At 40.2% G+C, this 20,100-nt stretch overlaps 1 protein-coding gene across 1 annotated transcript in view; it reads left to right on the top strand.

Moving 5' to 3' along the window:
• The first annotated feature begins 2,548 nt into the window (after nucleotides 1–2,548).
• Nucleotides 2,549–20,100, top strand: part of TM9SF2 (transmembrane 9 superfamily member 2) — a 34,263-nt gene continuing 16,711 nt past the window's right edge. Inside the window, exons 1-6 of the mRNA XM_063304806.1 lie at nucleotides 2,549–2,744; nucleotides 5,119–5,186; nucleotides 8,372–8,465; nucleotides 12,524–12,651; nucleotides 14,732–14,861; nucleotides 19,156–19,280. Coding sequence (XP_063160876.1) covers nucleotides 2,613–2,744; nucleotides 5,119–5,186; nucleotides 8,372–8,465; nucleotides 12,524–12,651; nucleotides 14,732–14,861; nucleotides 19,156–19,280 — 677 coding nt within the window. The 5' untranslated portion in view covers nucleotides 2,549–2,612. The remainder of the gene's footprint in view (nucleotides 2,745–5,118; nucleotides 5,187–8,371; nucleotides 8,466–12,523; nucleotides 12,652–14,731; nucleotides 14,862–19,155; nucleotides 19,281–20,100) is intronic.

Genomic DNA, 20,100 nt, shown 5'->3' with positions numbered 1-20,100 from the left:
AATGTGAAGGCACCTCTAATCTTGTGTGTGTACTTATGTCCTGTGATGGTGCTTTTGGTGTAGATGTAGGGTCAAAGCAGACATCTCAGTTTGTTGCAGAGTCTAGTTCCCATGTAGGCATCATTGTCCTGTTGTTTCTTGTTGCTTGTGAGAATCTGCTTCAGGTTGAGTGGTTGACTATGCAAGTATGGGCCGGCACCCAGTGCCTGAGAAAGTGTAGTGTCATTGTCCAATATGGCCTGTAGCTTATTAATAATGCATGTGATCTGTGAGCTATAGGTGGCAACCTGCGGTGTTCTGTTCTGTTTTTGTGGTCTGTCTTTTAAGAGACCCTCTCTTGGAATCAAGCTCAACAACCCAACTGATCAATAGACAAATCAGTCGAGCCAGATTGATAAACTCAACTCCTGCCTAACAAATATTTTAGAACTGCTTAAGTTAAGGTTTCAAGATTCTGCCTACCCTACATCAATAAAGCAGAACTGTAGTATTTTTTGTGGCATCTGTTTCCTTGAAGACTTGGGATTAAAAGACTCAGAAGCACTCCAATAAACCTTGCAACGAACACCTCAGAATATAAAATTGCTTATATACTGTACATGTACATTATGATTTCCATTTGTTACTCAAAACTCCTTTCTCTCTTCTCTTCTCCCTCCCTTCCTCTCCTAGGTAGGCTGGGTTTTATCACCAGTTCCTAGTAGAGATTGACTGTTTCACAGATTATGTTAAATAAAATGAAACTTCTGTTCTTAAGATAAAATGTCTATACAGGATACTTTAGCTCAGATAGTAATCTGCATTATGTGGTAACTTTTAAATGATCCTGAGTATGAGCTTTTGTAAACACAACACGCATTTCTCAACCACCAGGATATCTGCACACACATTTTAGCCTAGTATGAATTCAACAAAAGAAACTGGGTTTCCACCATCATGCTAAGCTGTGGTTTAACTACAATTTATTGAATAAGCATGTTGTACTATAAAGCAGTTTACAAACTACAGTGGTTGAGTTTATGCAACAATCTTAAACCAAAGCCAAATCACACAATAGGTTGTGTAAATGAGGCCTATGAAACTTAGTGCATCAAACTAAGCCATGATTTGCTAAAGTTTGTGTTGCACAGTCCACAATTGGAAAAATTCACACATACTGAGCCACAAACCATGGCTTATACATCAGAATGGCTGGGTTTATATTGCACTAAAGGAAAATCAAGTCACCTTATGGCTTATCATGATGAATAAAGTGAATTCATTTACTCTTTAAAAAATTTCAGTAATGACAAGAGGGAAATATGTCACCTTCATGATCAATCCTATCCTCTGGTGCTATTTAGAGTATTTATATTTGGTATAAGCAGCCTGAACTTTTAAGTGTTTGCACAGATTTTCTTTCCAAATATTAAATAGCTGCTGTAGTTTGTTAACCATGAGTTATTGACTAGCCATTCAGAGGTCAATAGTGCATGTTAGGTGATTGGCCTCAGAATAGCTGCACCCTCCTGGTAGGGCACAATATGAGAATCAGTAACATGAACCACAATTAACCCAACATGTCAACGTAGCATATTTGAGTTAGCATTTCTTCAATTAAGTCCTCATAGTTTGGCAACAATTGTCCATTTAGGAATGAAATTCAGCTTTATTAACCATGTTTCCTGATTAAGCTTGTAGATCCATGCAGCTGGGGTCCAACCAAGCATAATGTAAACCCTCTGGAGTTTGTAAGCAGAATTAAAAATGTTTATCCTGGTGAAAAGTCACTTCTAAAGGCATTGAAGTAGGACAGAGGGTCTTCTGTGTGAATGTGTCATTCTCTTTCCAAGAAAAGCTTGCTTAATTTTGATTCTAGCATTTAAATTTTTTTGAGGGTAGCCCTGTAAAACTAGATGTCCTCCCATTGTCTTGGGTGCCACATCCATCATCCCCAGCCAGGGGAGTGACAGTCTAGCACCTCTGGAGGGAGGGCACGACATTGGGGAAGGTGAATCCAGGCTATTCCTTGCCAGTGTTTTATTTTATTGGTTCCAGGTAGTTTTAGCTGCTGCTATTCTGCAGCTATCTACTGTCTTAATAAAGATGAAGGCTATTTTTCCGTTATGTTTGCTGCTGGAAGCTCTTCCAGGATTAAAGTGGACGAATACACACTTGCCACCAAGCCCCTCTGAGTATTGCTGCTGCGTTTATATCGTCTAAACTAGTCTAGACCAGTGTTTCTCAACTTAGCAACTTTAAGATGTGTGGATTTCAACTCCCATAATTCCTCAGCCAGCATAGGGAATTCTGGGAGTTGAAGTCCACACATCTTAAAGTTGCCAAATTTGAAAAACACCGGTCTAGCCTAATTTAGACGGTATAAACGCAGCAGCAACACTCAGAGGAATTTGGTGGCCAGTGACTTTGAACCTGAGACTGCGCCTTAACTGACCCACGCCTTCCTTACCCCGCCTAGTCCCGCTGTAATTATGGCAACTGAGATACCCGGCGAGCGGAAGTGACTCCTCACGCACTTCCCGCGAGCACCGGTTGACGTGTCTGCGGAAGCCGGAAGTAGCTGTCGGGGAGGCTTGGACGTGGGGGTTGTGGGTGTCCTCGCTTGTGTCGCCATGGCGGTCCCGTGGATGCTGTGGCTTTCCTTGCTCCTGGTGGTTCTCCCGCCCTTTGCCTCGCCTTTCTACCTCCCTGGCCTGGCCCCCGTTAACTTCTGTGAGAAATCGGACAAGGTCTCCGATTGCAAGGTCTGTGGCTGAGGGAGGGGTCGCCCTGCCGGGGAGCGGTGCGCGGGGCTGGGAGGGTCGGGGGAGCGGCGGGCGTCCCTCCCCAAGACTTGGCCGGCGTGCCATTCTCTGCATCTGGGGCGATGGCGGGTTGCTCGTGATAATAGAAGGTCTCGGGTCGAGTCGGCTTTGCGAGTGGGTGGCTTCTTTGTCCAGGATCCTGAAGCGCTTTGCCACTTTGGGATGTTTTTTCATTCTCCCGCTGTACTCTAAAGATCTTCTGTTGGTCTCCCATCTAAGTACTAATCAGGTTTGAGCCTACTTAGCTGCCGCTACTCCTTTTTCTGCCAAAGTCGGCTAGGTGCTGTTGCCTGCTGCAAAATACAAAGGTTAAAACACCCCCTTCACTGAACGTTGACTTCGTGAACGGGTCCATGTCATTTTCTCTGACAGCAATACCAAAGTGATTTGCCATTTCTTTTTCTAGTTTGGTTGGGTTTTTGAACTTCCTGACCTTGGCCACAGACCTGGTATTTCCTGATAGTATTGTATCAGGACATTAACCAGGTCCAACCTTAGTTTTTGAAAACAGACAAAATTAACCAGGTGCTGCCATAATATTCACTGCCTGATAGGGATTCTGCAGATTGTTGCAGTTTTATTTCTGCTAAAAGCCACTTGAGTGTCTAGTGTTCTCCAGAATCCAAGTGGTTGAAGAGGAAGTTTTTAAGAATTTTTCTAAAGTTCATTATCCAGTTTAATTCACATTCTGCCAGCATGAAGGCAAGCAGAAGAGGGTAGCCATCCCACAGCCTTGTCAGTTTGAATGGGCAGGTGTGCCTTGTTTTAAAAAAATACGGAGTACGGCGTTTGTGTTTGAAACCAAATATATTGTAGCTCACTTGATCTTTGATCTCACCTGTAATTCGCACTTTTTGTTCATTATCTTGAGAGTTGATCCACAGAAAAGCTATTTCTGAACCACAGTATGCGTACTGAAGCTTGATGGCCAAAATATGATTTGATGTTTTTCTTAAATTTTGCTATTCCTATTGGTAAACCTTGATTATGGCTTAGAATTACGTGCAAGCCGAGCTGTGCACTGTTTAATAATGATTAGAGGAACCAAGGCTTAGCAAGTTCTGTAAACCTAACCATTATTTACGTGTTAAGTAAATTTTAAGTTCCTGCTGGAGCCTTCTAGATGAATGGAAAATTTATTAGTGCATGATTTGAAGAGCATCTTAATTAGTCCAGCTTTCCTCTCTGCTCCTAGAGATGTCTTTTATATATTTTACGTAGCATAATATTTGAATCCAGCCACTGACATTTATTTTGCAAAATATGGTTTATTGCTTAGCACTTGGTAAATCATGTGTGTGACCAACCTATTATGGCATGTTCAATAAATTATGGTTAACTAATCATAGTAAGTTAGTACATAAGAAATGCCATTCTCAAACTGGTGTTTTCCCTACATTACTCTGTTCCAGTGTTACATTGTTGACAGTCCTAAAGAAATAGTTTTAAATCTGTCTATGAATTGTCCTTTCCAGACTGCATATAAATGAAAGAACTTCGTCATGCAGTGGATAATTGATATAAAAATTAACAGTTAAAAAAATTGATTACGGCCCTCAGTTTTCTGTGTGTTTAAAAAAGATCAGTTAAAACTCTGGAAGTATATGTCTGTCAGGTGCCATCTCCCATTATAATCTTCATGTTCAGGCCCAGTATGCTGAGGAAAGGGAATAAGAGAAACTTATTAATGGAAATTAATAATTAATTAATAATTAATAATTAAGAAATTAATGGATCTTTGATCTGATTGGAAGAGTTATAACAGTATATCATGTTAGTTTAATTTTTTATAATTATATCTTACCTGTTTTCCATGTTGGGAACATTATTTTATGCAATTTATCGTTTCCAAGTCTATTAGTAATTTGAATTTTTGTTGATAAAACATTGTTTCAATAATAAGCTTTATTTATTTATTTGAAAACTGTATAAGAAGCATGTATTTACATACAGATTTTCTAATCCTCTGGTCTGAGTTCCTTAAACGATGCATCCTACTGTATTTCTTCCTATAGGTTACATGCATAAAAAGATGTAACCCTCTGTCCCAGCTCCCTGATCTGTTCTAGAAGCTGCCACCAGCCACATACATCATATTTGGGAAATATGGGTATCCTAAAGAGGGAATTTTATTGCCAACTAGGTCCATTTGCTGGTGGAAAATAGAATTCAATAAAAGCAGATTTGTTTGAGACTTTAGTTGTTCTAAATAATATACTAATGTTCAAAATTCTTTAATCACATTTCCTATAGCTAAAGTAATTAGTATGGGTTAAATTAATTATCTCTAATAATGTCTCCTTGCTGTTTGCAGTCTGTGATAGAACTATTTGTAAATAGACTGGACTCTGTGGAATCTGTCCTTCCTTATGAATATACTGCGTAAGTACATTAAATCTTATTCATAACTTGGTTTGTAACACTGAACTACTTTCTGAATGTTCTGCTAAGCTAAAAAAGGAATGGCTATCCCCATGCCACTACAGTGGCAAAAATACTTTTGCCCTTCAGATTAGTTGGTTGGTACCATATTTGGCTTGCTAAATGCTATTCCAAGCATTTGTCCTAAGGACAGTATTCACTTGCTCAGTTGTAGAAGTTAATTTTATGATTTAGCTCTACTATTCTAAGCAAACATAGGTCAACATTTTGTTCCATAATATAGTTGTGATCATAATATAAATCTAATAAAGTTTATTTCAGTTGTGATCTATTGTATTTTAGAATCTCGTAATTAAAAATGCTCTACATACTAATTCAGAAACTAATTACATTCTAAATATCAGTACTTATTAGCCTTTCTGTACATCCTGATGCACAATACAATTCATTTGGAAAATATAACTGACCTTTTTTCCCCCAAGCATAGTTTTTAAAAATGAAAGATGGAACAGTTATGAGATCTTACACAAGAATGCAGATCTTATAAGATATGACACTCAATATTTTTAGGTATTTTTACTTTAAAAAGCTTAAAGCATTTTTATTTTTGTTTTAATATTTTCTGAGCAAAGGTTGTCATTTAGGATTATGCGAGGTGCCATGGTACTTGCTGATGCTGCTTTGGTTGGTTGATTATTTATGTGTCATCAAGTTGGTGTCGACGCTTAGCAACCACATAGATAGATTTTCTCCATGACAATCTGTCCCTAACATGGTCCTTCAAGTCTTCCAATGGTGCACCCACCACCACTGTAACTGAGTCCATCCACCTAGCTACTGATCATCATCTTTTTCTCTTCCACCTTTGCCAGAATTAAAACCTTTTCCAGAGAACTAGGCTGTCACATAATGTGTCTGAAATATGATAATGTGAGCCTGGTCATTTGTTCCTTGAGTAAAAACTCTGGGTTGATTTATTCATTTATTCATTTGTTTGTTTTTTGGCTGTCCACGGTATTCTCAGGAGTCTTCACCAGCTCCAAGGTTCAAAAGCATCAATACTCTTTCTCTCCTGCTTCTTCAAAATCCAACTTTCACTTCCATAGAGCATCACAGGGAATACCAGAAGTGCTGCACTAGTGGTCCTCAATATAGGGCATTGAGAATATTAGTTATAAGCCCACTTGTTTTGAAGGCTTGATCCCTCTGATGTTAATAGATCATGGCAATGCCAGATGGAAGAGTCTAGATACCTAATAGAGAAATTGCATTTTTATGGATTTTCTAAGGCCATTTTTTTTCTGGGCATGGAAAGACAATCAGACCAGTCTCACCTGTCCAAAAACATATTCTAGATTCTAGACAGATCCTTATATATCTATTATTAAAGAAATTTCCAGACAGGGAGAGTGACTTCTATCTAATGTTACTTCTTTTGGACAAGGACCCAAAAATATCCTCCCAGGTTGCTCAGTTTTGTGCCACTATCTGCACAATATGCTGCACCATCACTTAGATTTTGAATTTCTTAACATAGTATTTTATTTCAATTCATTTTAGTATTTTCATTCTTAATTTTGGATTGTAGTATATTAATTGCTTTTGTTTTTATATATATGTATTAATGTAAGATTGTTACTATTGTATAGTTTTATTGTGGCTGGCCTTAGGGCTGTAATACACATGATGATGATGATATTTTAAGTAGTTGATCCCACTTGTTTGGGCCTGAGGATATTTAAATTTTGTCCCAATTTTTAAACTGAGAAGTTCTCTAACATTAGCTTTGTCTACTGCCCTGCCATTGACTGTATTAGAAGGCAGATGTAAGAAAATACCTTATTATTTCCTAATTGTGCCTGTGCAGCACAGGCACTGTAGAATCCACTTTCCATGTCTTATTATATTATGGAATTTATAGAAAGTCTGGAATTTGCTTTATCTATCCTCACATAGAAAAATATCTGATTTCTTCTGCATGCAGTTTCTTCCATCTGACTAGTTGCACTCTGTTTCTTTGGATGTTGCCAGGTTTTGTCATACTCCCTCCAAAATTAAGCAGGAGCTGACACCCCTTGACTGCTGTCACTCATTAACTGAAAGATGTCAAGAAATGGATGGCAAAGGACTCTATTGCTGTATGCATAGTAACAAGGGGATTTATGCTTCCTCTTCACCATAAGCAATAGTTTTAAATTCAGAAGTTTAGTGACATTAATATATTTTCCCAGATTCCAATTTTTAGCTTTTGTTATAGTTTTAGTTTTAAACAATGTGATTTTGGCTTTAGGATTACAGCTTTAGTGTTAATATTATTTTGTTAGAATATTTGTTTGTTTATTTGTCAAATTTTGCCACTGCCCATCTCCCCCCAAGGGAGGACTCTGGGCAGTTTACAATAAAAATAAAACACTAAAATATAATACATACATAAATAAATATCAAATACAAATATAAATATAAATATAGAGTAAAAAAGGTAAAATAAAATCCAGATAGCGATGACGGGTTTAATGCTGCTCATGTATATCTAATGCCATCTTCGGGCACCAGCCATCCCCAGGAGTGACTACTTCCCCTCCTGCCTTAAGCAAGCTGGCAAAACCAGGTCTTCAGTTGTTTTTGGAAGGCCACAAGAGATGGGGCCTGCCATACCTCTGGGGGGAGGATATTCCAGAGGGTGGGAGCTGCTGCAGAAAAGGCCCACTTCCTGGACCCTGCCAGATGAAATTCTCTTACAGGCGGGGCCTGCAACATGCCCTCTCTGCATGATCGGGTGGGACAGGTCGACGTAATGGGACGAGGTGGTCCCTCAGGTAGCCTGGACCCATGCCATATATTCTAGTAATCATATATTGACGTGTAGAATGTCACCTAAGGAGATATTCTCTGATGTATTATTTTCTGTTATTTGTTGTTTGCATGACTGCCTCTGTTTTATTTGGGCCACTGACCAAAATAAAGGTTTGACTTACTGACTAGTTCTTGTTGGTGAGATATATTGAAATGAAACTGTTCTAAAATACGATTGAAAGTGTTAATTTTTGAAAACTCATAAGCTACTTAAAATTAATTAAGAAATAACTAGACCTTTGGTAAAAAGTGATGTGCAGATGGATGTTCAAATGAAATATTTTAACTCATATTGGGATGTTGGAATTTTATAAATCTGTATTCTTCTGTAGATTCGATTTTTGTCAAGCAGATGGAGGAAAACGACCTTCTGAAAATCTTGGTCAAGTATTGTTTGGTGAAAGGATTGAGGCATCCCCCTACAAGGTATAATCCTCGTTTGAACAATTGAACAAATGTAGAATTTGTAAAATAGAAAGCATGAATCCCACCATGATGAAAGCTAAACTTGGGCAGATTTGTTGCATGGGAAGTGCCAGTATGTAGCATTCTTGAGCCAATGTTAGAAACTTGGGAGGGGCCCACAAATGATAGGACCTGCTCTGATTTTTTTTGCTTGCTGCTGCTAGCATTAATAACAGCAGTCTAATTCAATTTGCTGATATGGCCTCATTTTGCATTTCTCACAGTGCAATTCCCTGGTGGAGATACTTATGTGGAAACTAAAATGGCATTGGTGAATATAGTTGCTTATATCTATTTGCTTGGTTGTCTGGCTAACAGTAGGCAGACAATCTGGCTGCAGCTTTCACTGGACATTTACTCAGACTTGCTGATGCCATTGGATTTTCTCAGACTGCAGTGCCAATACTGAATGTATGAATATCAGGCATGGCATTGTGGAGAAGTGAAAAAAGTACAGTCATATGAAAAAGTAAGTACACCCCATGTAAATTTTTATTTTTTAACATATATGGACAAATATGTTGTTTAACATATGTTGTCCATGTGTGGAGAAATCAATATTTTGTCTTCATTCAAACAGTATATAGAGATGAAAGTGATATAATTTAACCAAAAAAACTATGAAAAATTTTCTTTGCTATGATTTATTCAACACAAAATTAACAGATACATGATTTCCTTCCATGGAAAAAGTAAGTACACCCTTGGTGCACTTACCTGGTATTCCTCCCTTTGGCAGAAACAACCTCAAGTAAGCATTTCTTACAACTTTCTACCAGTCTCCGACATTGACTGGAAGGAATCTTTTCCTCCTCCTCCATGCAGATTTTTTTCAGCTGTGTGATACTGGAGAAGTTTTTTGCATAAACAGCCCATTGCAAATCACCCCACAGCATCTCAATGGGATTGTCATGCGCTGCCTACCTCTGAATAATACTCAGACGCTGATTCTGTGGAACAGGCTCTGATTTATTCGCAGTGTAGGTACAGTATAGGAAAAAAGCTGAGAGTGACAGGAGCGCGCCGGTGCGGGGTTTAAATACCCCGCGCCGGTCAGCGCCCCCTCACTCGTGGTTACGTCACCCCCCTTTGTCCAACACGTTGTCCTGCTGGTAGGTGAGGGGTTGCGAGGCCCCGCTGGCGTTCCGGGATCGCCCATCATCGGTTTCTCTATTCCTCCGGTGATTGCTGTCAGCTGGGCGATCTCCGTTGCGTTAGCGCTAACAGCTTGGGTGTGCCTCGCGATCCGTTTAGCCATTGTTTCTTGTCCTTCCGTCTTTTTCAGTTGATGGCTACTTATCTTGAGCCCCTTCCCCTGTTTCCTTGTTATTGTCATGTGTGCCATTGCGCTGATGTCTTCAGCTCAACGGCACTCATGACAGGGATTTAGATCTGAGCTTTGACTTGGCCATTCCAGAACCTTCCAATTCCTTTTTTTCCCCAGTCATTCGTTGGTGGATTTACTGGTATATTTAGGGTCATGTCATGTTGCAAGGTCCACTTTTAGTTGAGCTTCAATCTTCTGACAGATGGTCTCATGTTATCCTCGAGCACCCTCTGGTACAATAAAGAATTCATAGTGGATTCTGTGATGGTGAGCTGCCAGTCCCTGATGCAGCAAAGCAGCCCCAAACCATAACATTTCCACCACCATGCTTTGCAGTTGGTATCAGGCTTTTCTGGTGAAACATTTCACCAAACATGTTTTCTGGTACTGTGGCCAAATAACCCTATCTTTACTTCGTTTATCCAGAGCACATTGTTCCAGAAGTCCTGATTTTGCCTAGATGTTCATGAGCAAACTTTAGTCTTGCCTTGATGTTCTTTCTGGACAGCAGAGGTGTCCTCCTGACACATCTCTCATGTAGATCTAATCTGTACAGCTCCTTTCTAAAGGCAGACTCATGCAGTGTGACATCAACAGTGGCGAGAGTTACCTGTAGGTTACGTCATGAAATTCTGGGGTTCTTAGAGACATCTTTCAGCATCTGCTCTCAGGCTGAAGTTGCTGAGAAGGCCTGGCCTAGGCAAGTTGGCAGTCTGAAATCTTCTCCACTTGTAGATGATACAAAATTTAAGTGGTGCATGATATTTGTTATATCTCTTTTATCGATCAATATTGTTGAATTGAAGATCAAATATCTGTATGTTGAAACATGTTGGAAACTTCAAAAATTTCAATGGGGTGTACTTTTCCCCATGACTGTAGCTGTGCTGGTGGGTCTGTTTTCATACAGCCATCACTTGTCTTATCAGCATATTGAGCTGCTGTATGTACTCTGGTAAGCCCTGGTACTGTCTGTTGCCTGACAGTCTGTTTTTTGTCTGTAGGTTGAGTCATGGCAACTGGATCTTTTTCTTTTTGGTTGAAACATTTCGCTGCTTGTCCAAACAGCTTCTTCAGTCTGGGCAAAGGTTGGTAAGGGGACCCCGTATATGTCTTCCAGGGTGGCTGCATTGTCCCTACACCAGGAAGGCCACTTTTATCCACTTGGGAATGAGCGAGGGATTTAGGAGTAAGACATCCCAAAGACAATCCACACCTCCGTGGCACAATTAACAAGCCATTCAGGTGTAGGAACAATGCACCCATCCTGGAAGATGTATATGGGGTCCCCTCACCAACCTTTGCCCAGACTGAAGAAGCTGCTTGGACAAGCAGCGAAACATTTCAACCAAAAAGAAAGAAGTCCAGTTGCCATGACTCAACCTACAGACGATTCCACCTGGATGACTGAGAACCTTCATCGACAGTCTGTTTTTTGTTTTTCAAGACATACCATTCATCTGGGCAGACTGCTTTCTGTGATTAGCCAGAAGGTGACCATGCAGCACAAGCAGATCTGAATAGAGCTTAAGGTGGTTTCATGCAATAAAGTGGATTTTGGTATTTTGTTTTCCTGGGGCCAACAGCTGGATTTGAAACCTCAGATTTGTCATATTAATTGTGGTTAAGTTAGATTACCTGTGCAACCTTAGGCCATGACTGCAGCATGAAGTACCACCAAGGTTTAAATTGAGGGTGCTGTGTAAGAAACTCCAGGGTCTACTCTTACATTTGCAGAAACTCTCTTAGTGTGGAATTAAGTTTTCAGCATAACTTAAAATATTATGGCTGTTTCTTTCCATTGAGGCATGGTGTTTCTATTTGCAAAGCTTTCTCATTAAAATGCTATTGGCAAATATGGCAGATGTGTTATTGCATTAAAGGTGATCATACAACATTCATGTGATCCACTAAGACCATTATTTTGCGGACCGTGTATCACTGAGTACATTTTTTCCTACCTGATGCTCTCTAGAGGTAGTGAATTACAATTCCCATCATCTCAGGTAGCCCTGCTGATGGGAATCATAATGCAATGCATCTGAAAGGTTGGGAAAGGATGTGCTAGAATTGCTCTGTACAGCCTTCCTAATACTTACCTTCTGTTTTTTACACTGATTTATTAAACTGATTTCTACTTTGGCCTTGACGGGACAGCACCTTTCATTAAATATCAGCTATTCTATTTGGTGCTTATTGGGGCCCTTCAAAGACAGAGACGCCTACTTATAAAAATGCCACTCAAGTTTCATTATTGTCACGTGTTTGCAATTCTACCTCCATGTGCTTGGAAGAATCTGCCCTATAGAAAAGTGTAATTTAGCTGTTAACCTGTAAGCTGAGTCCTTCTGAACTGGTAATCTGATTTCTTTTTCCATATAGGTTCAAGAAAGCCTTGGTTCATATTCTTAACTTGTTTCAAGAGAAACAAACTGATATAGAATTAGCTGGACTAAAGCTTTATAGCACTTGGTTAAACTAAAAATTTAATTAGAAATATGAGTTTATACAGAAGAGGTAGCATGCAGCTTTGAGCAAGTGATGTCTTGATTACATGCATTGATTACATACAGTAGTATGAATGCACAGCTGTCATCTAGCATCTCTTTGTTTAAAGTTTCTATCTTAACTTTGCTATAGATTTTAAGATGGAATTCCATGTAACTTAATTTTTTTTTTTAATTTTTCACAGTTTATATTTAACCAAAAAGAAGCATGCAGACATGTTTGTACAAAAGAATATGATCTTAATAAATCAGAATATAGGCAAAAATTGCATTTTCTGAAAAAGAATATGCTGTTAAACTATCAGCATCATTGGTAAGTGTACAATTTTAATGTATGTGGTTTAATTTTAGCAGAAATAAAATTATCATTTTATGGTAAATGGAAGTTAAAATAGAAGCAGTTGCCTTTTGATGTTAAGTGCTGAAACACAGAATTGTGTCAATCCACAGTTAAAACCTTATTTAGCTAAAGTAAATCCTTTAAAATCTAGTAATGTCAACAGGAGGATAGTTGTTTGTATTCTAACAATTGTTGAAAACTGGACAGATACCTTTCTGCAGGATGTTCTTGGCAAACTCTGATATAAATGGCAAAATGTCTTGGATTAGTTAGTAACAATTCCTTTGTCATTTGTGTATATATGACAAGAATGTAGATTTAATTTTTTAAAAAGGATAATTTTGCTGCCCACACTTCATTTGTTGGTTAGCAGACTAAGGGTATCAGATCTGTGTCATCTAATTTTTTATAATAATAGAGAGCCCTGGGATCTGCCAGTCAAAGCCCTTATATCTCTCAAGTTCAGCCATATGCATAAAAATTAAAACTTTTATGCATTCTACTTAGTCATTTTTTTCAAGTCCAATTTAATCTGTATGCTTTTTTCCCTTTTTGAAACATGATGAAAACCATTAGTATTATTAATAGTATTGCTAATGAACCTGTTGCCTTCTGTTCTTTTACTACAACATTATTTAGTACAGGTAGTCCTCACTTAACGATCATTCGTTCAGCGACTGTTTGAAGTTACCATATAGCGGGGCTGAACAAATGGCAGTTATTTCCTGTCCCCGAAGATATGGCTGTTGCAATGCCCCCATAGTCATGTGATCAAAATTTGGGTGCTTGGTGGCCTGCCTGCACTTATGATCACAGGGGCACTTCAACTCCCCCCCACCTATCCCCCCCCACCATCTCTGCCCTTTTGGCCACCCTGCACTCCACTGCCTCTGCCGACCCTGCCGCCGTGGGCTCTGCTGGCAGGGCCACCGGACCATGGGGCAGCAGAGTGCAGGGTGGCCAAAAGGGCAGAGATGCGGGGGGGATAGGTGGAGGGGGGGAGTTAAAGAGGAAGCAGTCTTTTACCTTACTGAGGCTCAGGGCTGGAGGGACCAAGCCGGAGATGGCTTGGATCAGGGTGGGTCCTTGCCTAATGACCAGGTGGGAGTCAGTTCACAACAGCAACGGGGACTGCTGGGATTGCCATCGCTAAACAATGTAGTCATGTGACATTGCCCTTTACAGCTGTATTGCTTAGCAGCGGAAATTCCAGTCCCAATTACTGTTGTAAGATGAGGACTACCTGTATAAACAAATCTTGTGGAACTCTAAATAATAATGTATCAGAAACTCATGCATAATTTTTTTCTTTGTTAAACAGCCAGAAGACTATTCATTGTTTTTTTGGCTGCAAAATACTAAACTGGTTAATCCCACAAAAGTTATCTGAAATGTGCTATTTAATATATTGGCAATCAAAATACAAGTAAAAAAATAAATAATAGTTATATTATTTGTTCACCTCAGGCTGCAAACTGCTGTGCTTTGAGAGGCCTCCCCTCCCCTCCCCCCCGGCTTGGTCTTTCCTAGTTAGGAAGGTTCTCTATAGAAATTGGTCTGGAGCCTGCTTTGTAATATTTTCAGTGTGAGCCTTTTGTCTTGGGCCGTTAAATATTTAAATATTGATAGGTAAAGGTAAAGGTTTCCCTTGACATTAAGTCCAGTCGTGTCCAACTCTAGGGGGCGGTGCTCATCTCCGTTTCAAAGCCAAAGAGCCGGCGTTTGTCCGTAGACACTTCCGTGGTCATGTGGCCGGCATGACTAAACGGAACGCTGTTACCTGCCCGCCGAAGCAGTACCTATTAATCTACTCACATTTGCATGTTTTCGAACTGCTAGGTTGGCAGGAGCTGGGACTAGCAACGGGAGCTCACCCCGTCACGTGGATTCGAACCGCCGACCTTCCAATCGGCAAGCTCAGCAGCTCAGCAGTTTAACCTACAGTGCCACCACGTCCCTTAAATATTGATATTTAGCTTTAATCTAACAGTGGCTAGGTAATGTGTTTCCTGAGGCATTTACCATACTAAATATTAATTTTATTCTTTTATAGGATTGTAGATAATATGCCTGTAACATGGTGTTATGAGGTTGAAGATAACCAGAAATTTTGCAATCCTGGATTTCCCATTGGTTGTTATATTACAAAAGATAGACATCCCAGAGGTGCCTGTGTTATAAGTGTAAGTTCCTTGAAAGTCCACCTTTAGCCAAGCCAATCAGTCTACATTTTGATATCAGAATCTGCAAACTTATTGGTGTGCCTGTTTGAAAGAACAATTAAGTTGTCAGGCAGGAAGGCTGTGAACTTTTAATTAATTTGTATTTAAAGAATGTATATGGCTGCCCATCTCCAACATTGTGACTCTAGATGGCATACAATAAATAAGAACAAAACACAATGAATGATCTCAGTTAAAGTGCAAAATGTTAATAGGCAACCAGAAAATCACATTCATGTCCTTCTCCAGATGGGAAGCCCCAGAATTCTGGGAAAAAGCAAAGTTTTTACTCCCTTTCTGAAGGCTAACAGGGTTGGGGACAACCTTGAATTGCACCTGGAAGCCTATAAGAAGCCTACAGAAGCTCACACAGTAGTGGTGTTACATGAGTGTACCTAGGTGGGCCCATAACTACCCAGGCCACTGCGTTTTATCTTTTGAGTGGTCTTCAAGGACAGCCCCCCATAGACTATGTAGTGCTCCCTGTCTCCCACCTTGTGCAGTTGTGCTCCAGTAGATGGCCAACTCCAGCATTACAGATCTTTGGACTGTGGGCTAACTTGCTTATTTTTGTCTCTAATGAAGTGAAGACTTTATCAGGGCCTTTATATATATGTTACTCTTTGGTTTAAATTGTTGACATTGGATTTATCAATGTAAGATTTACCCTAAAATGGAGTTTGCGTATCTTTTAAAGATATAAGTTTAAATATTTGTGTTACAGCTTGTAAGATAGCCATATAGGTTTTTCTTTCAAGTGTTTGGTTTTTGTTATGTAAGAAGGCATCTTGCATACTTTGTTTTAATTCTGAGTCCTTAAAGATGAGTAAAAGAGGTGGGTATACAAAAGCTAGTTTTAATAACAGACCAGCCAATCTGCTTAGTATTATGTCAATCAGCCTGATAATTATCTATGGCGTACTAAGATTGCTCATTGTAACTAAACATTGTTGAATTAATTTTCATACTTTATACCTATCCACAGCATATCTATAAGCATAGCGATTTGGAGAATTCAGGTTTTCAGAGGAAGAAAACTTACTTTTAAAACATGACATAGAATTCATTTTTCGTCAGCCTTACCAGGTGGACCAGACAGGAAACACAACCAGATGAACTAATTCTACTTTATTATAAGGCAACATTAACAGAATCTTGCAAAACTGAAAGTACAATTCTCCCGCCATCTCCCTTACCCCTGAGAAATTAGGGAGAGTCTCTTCTGAGCCTCTTGCCCTGCCCGCTATCCAGCTGCGGTTTATGCTGTCTCTTATCTGACTGTTCCCTAGGCAGCTTCTCTGGGCTCAGTCTCCCAAGGTCATTTCCACATATCTTTACATCTTCAAATGCTAATCTTGTTTTGCATCATAATTATTTACTTGTTCTACAGAACCTAGCCTCTCAAACGTTCCCAGAAATTGTTATATTGTATATCAAAACAAATGCAGTTAGATACTGGAAGTTAATTGTACAGGTAGTCCTCGCGTAATGTCCACTCATTCAGCAACCATTCAAAGTTACAATGGTGCTGAATAATGGGAACTTGTGATGAGTCCTTATAGTTGCGGCCGTCGCAGTACCTCTGCAGACACATGATTGTGATTCGGGCACTTGACAACTGACTCACAATTACAACGTCACAGTGTCCCCGGTCATGTGCTTGCCATTTGTGACCTTCACTTCTGGCTTCCGACAAAGTCAATGGGGAAGCCGGCAGGAGGTCACAAATGGCAAGCATGTGACCGGGGGACGCGACTATGTGGGATTCATCTAGCAGTGGCAGCTGGGACTACTGGTTCTGCTGTTGTAAGTTGTTGTGGTCACAGTGTGATGCCTTACAACTGCACTCCACCTAGTGATGGAGTTCCCAGTCCAAATTACTATCGGTAAGTGAGGACTACCTGTAATTTGAATGTTTAAAATTGGTTTTATTTGGTAAGGGTACTTTGTTTAAAATGTATCCTAAATTTATTTTCATTCATTCATTCATCAAATTTATATGGCTGCCCATCTCACCAGAAGGGACTCTGGGCGGTGTATGGCAATAAAACAAAACAATATAAAAACAGTCATTATAAAAACAATCATTATAAAAATAGGAACAATCATTATTAAACATTAAAATATTTTTAGAAAGTATAGTATACAAACCACAAACAGAGAGAGTAAGTATATTAACCACATCAACCACAATAGGGGAGCCACCTTAAAAAGTTGCCAGTTCCCTGGGAACCCCAAGACTGGTGACATAACCAGCTCTTGAGGGACTTCCTGAACATCAACAGGGATGGAGCTAACCTGACTTTGGGTGTGGGGGCGGGGAGAATGCTCCATAAGGCAGAGAAGGCCTGCCTCCTGGGACCCATCAAATGTAGGTTCCTTGCAGGTGGAACCTGTAGTGTGCCCTCTGTGCCAGGTCTAATGGGATGGGCTGATGTAATCAGAGAGAGGTGGTCCCTCAGATAACCCAGCCCCATGCCATGAACGGCTTTATCGGTCAAAACCAGCACTTTGGATTGTACCTGGAAACAAATCGGCAGCCAATGCAGCTTGCGGAGCAGAGGTGCAACATGTGCCATCCTAGAGGCACACACAACTGCACGTGCTGCTGCATTCTGCACCAGCTGAAGCTTCCAGATACTCTTCAAGGGCACCCCATATACAGCACATTACAGTAGTCCAATCTGGAGGTGACTAAGGCGTGAGTGACTGAGAATAGAGCCTCCTGATCTAGGAACGGGCGCAACTGGTGCACAACATGAAGTGGCGCAAAGGCCCTCCTAGCCACGACTGCAACCTGCTCTTTGAGCAGAAGTCATGAGTCTAGGAGGACCCCCAGGTTGCTCAGTGGGTCTGTCTGGGGCAGTGCCACCCCATCCAACACCAAGGATGATATAGTCCTAGAACTAGTAGGCCCCAAAACCTAAAGCCACTCAGTCTTGCCAAGGTGCAGCTGAAGCGTGCTGTTCGCCATCCAGACCCTCACAGCCTCCAGGCATTGGAAGAAGTCATCCACAGCATTGCTTAATTCTCCAGAGGCAGAGATGTATATTGGGTATCATCAGCATCCCATGGCAATGGATGAGCTCATCCAGTTGCCTTGTGTAGATGTTGAATAGGAGAGGAGAGAGAACTGACCCCTGTGGCACCCCACACAGTAGGGGCCAAGGGCTGGACACCACCAACTGGAATCAACCCTGGAGAAAGGAAGTGAACCAGCACTCCTTGCTGCCCACCCCAAATCCTCTGAGCCAATCCAGAAGGATACCATGCTCGATGGTATTGAAAGCTACCAAGAAGTCAACTAGGGCAAGGATGGATGCACAACCCGCATCCTGCCCACACCAGAGATCATCCAAACATGCGACCAGTGCTGTTTCCGTCCCATACCCGAGTCTGAATCCTGACTGGGCTGGAAAGGATCCAGATAATAATAAATTTGCATGTAATTTGGGTTGATTTTTGTGTTCTTTATAAAACAGCAAAAAAAATGTAGCTCTAGACTCTCCTATTGATATATTACATATTTTGTGCTCTAGTTTATTTTATGCATAAAAAGAAGCGCTGACAAACAGTACCTGAATGGCTTTTGAGCTGAGAGCAACTTACTACTTGACTTTATTCAGTTATAATGGTAAACAATACGGTTGGTTCACACATCAGGCACAGGCTTAGTACTGATCATGACTTTGTGCACTTGTTTGTTCCATCTGTGAGTAGGTATAGCTAACTAGTCATCTGCAGCTTGGTTAGCAAACTTAACGTGTGGGACTGAAGTGAACAAAGCCCGCATCCTGTCTCTCTATTAACAGAGAAAATTTATGAGTGAGCCTGTTTATAGCACTTACAGCTTAGTGTTATGAGTTGTGATAAGCACTGGGCTTGTGTTTTCTCTTCCTCTGAAGGTAGACAGTTTCTCAGCTTTCCTTTCCATTGAGCAGTCCTCAGGAATGACCCCTGATTGGGTTATTGGGAAGATGCCAAAAGTGCTTAGGAATGATTCTCAGCAAGAAATCCCAACATCTAAATTAGGCCCAGACTGATTTGGTGGTAAATCACTTTTTCATCTTAAGAGATCTTCAGGTCCTGCTCTTGGTAATGTTTTAACTGGAAATGGATGTGAAGCTCATTATGGAGCTTTTTGCATGCAGGATACCACCATCGCCCCTAAATGGAAAGTCAGGCACAGGCCCAGTTTGTTCAATTTGAAAATAATATTCGTGTTCTAATTTACTTTTTTCATTTTTGTCTTTAGTCAGAATTCCACGAATCAGATACGTTCTATATATTCAACCATGTGGATATTAAAATAGTCTATCATGTTGTGGAAAATGAAGCACCAAGGGCGAGACTTGTCGCTGCTAAACTTGAACCAAGAAGGTGAATATAAGGTTTTATGTTCAGAACACAAGATTTTGTGGGACATTTGAAGCAAATGAGACTTTTGACAATCAGGAAAATCTAAGGAAACTTCAGGTGCCAGCTTCTTATAATTTTGCCAGATATCTGAAGTCAAAGATACAGTATTACAGCATGTGCATAAACAAAAAATCTCAGATTAATATTTATTGCTTTCATTTATACCCAACCTTTTCTCAGAAAGTTCTTAGTGGCTTAATGGGTCTCCCTCCACTAATACGATCCCCATCACAACAGCTCTGTGACGTACAGGTATGATTGTGAGAGAGTGACTGGCCTGGAATCTCTTGGGGAGTTGTTGGTTGGTTGGTTGGTTGGTTGGTTTAGATTTGGTGCTGCCTGACTCTAGAGCGGCTTTAGGCAACTCACAGTAAAATGAATAGAAGCAGGAACAATATAATATAAAGCTCTTTAGCCACAGGGGACTTGAACCTGGGTCTCCACCCTTCAAATTAACACCTTGATTACTGCGTTACACTGGAGATGAAATATAGTATGTATAGGTGAACACTGTGACTGTCTTTATTCACCTAAATCCCTAAGCTATTGTATGATGCCTTTTAAAGAAATGTTCTTAGGTGTTAGTAGCCATAGTGGGTTGAGTAGAGTCTTACATTACAACAGTGATTCGCTTGAATGACGTTAGTTTGACTTTGTTTCCAGTGTGTCCGTTCTTATTTTTATTTAACGAGAACATTTCGTGCTGCTTGGAGTTTCATTTTCCCTGTGCAAGTGAAAATAAATCCATGACCAAGCCCATCGTCTGGGTATCTTACTTTAT

Source organism: Candoia aspera, chromosome 5 (assembly GCF_035149785.1).
Source record: "Candoia aspera isolate rCanAsp1 chromosome 5, rCanAsp1.hap2, whole genome shotgun sequence".
NCBI lineage: Eukaryota > Metazoa > Chordata > Lepidosauria > Squamata > Boidae > Candoia > Candoia aspera.
This window is presented reverse-complemented; position numbering and strand designations above follow the sequence as displayed.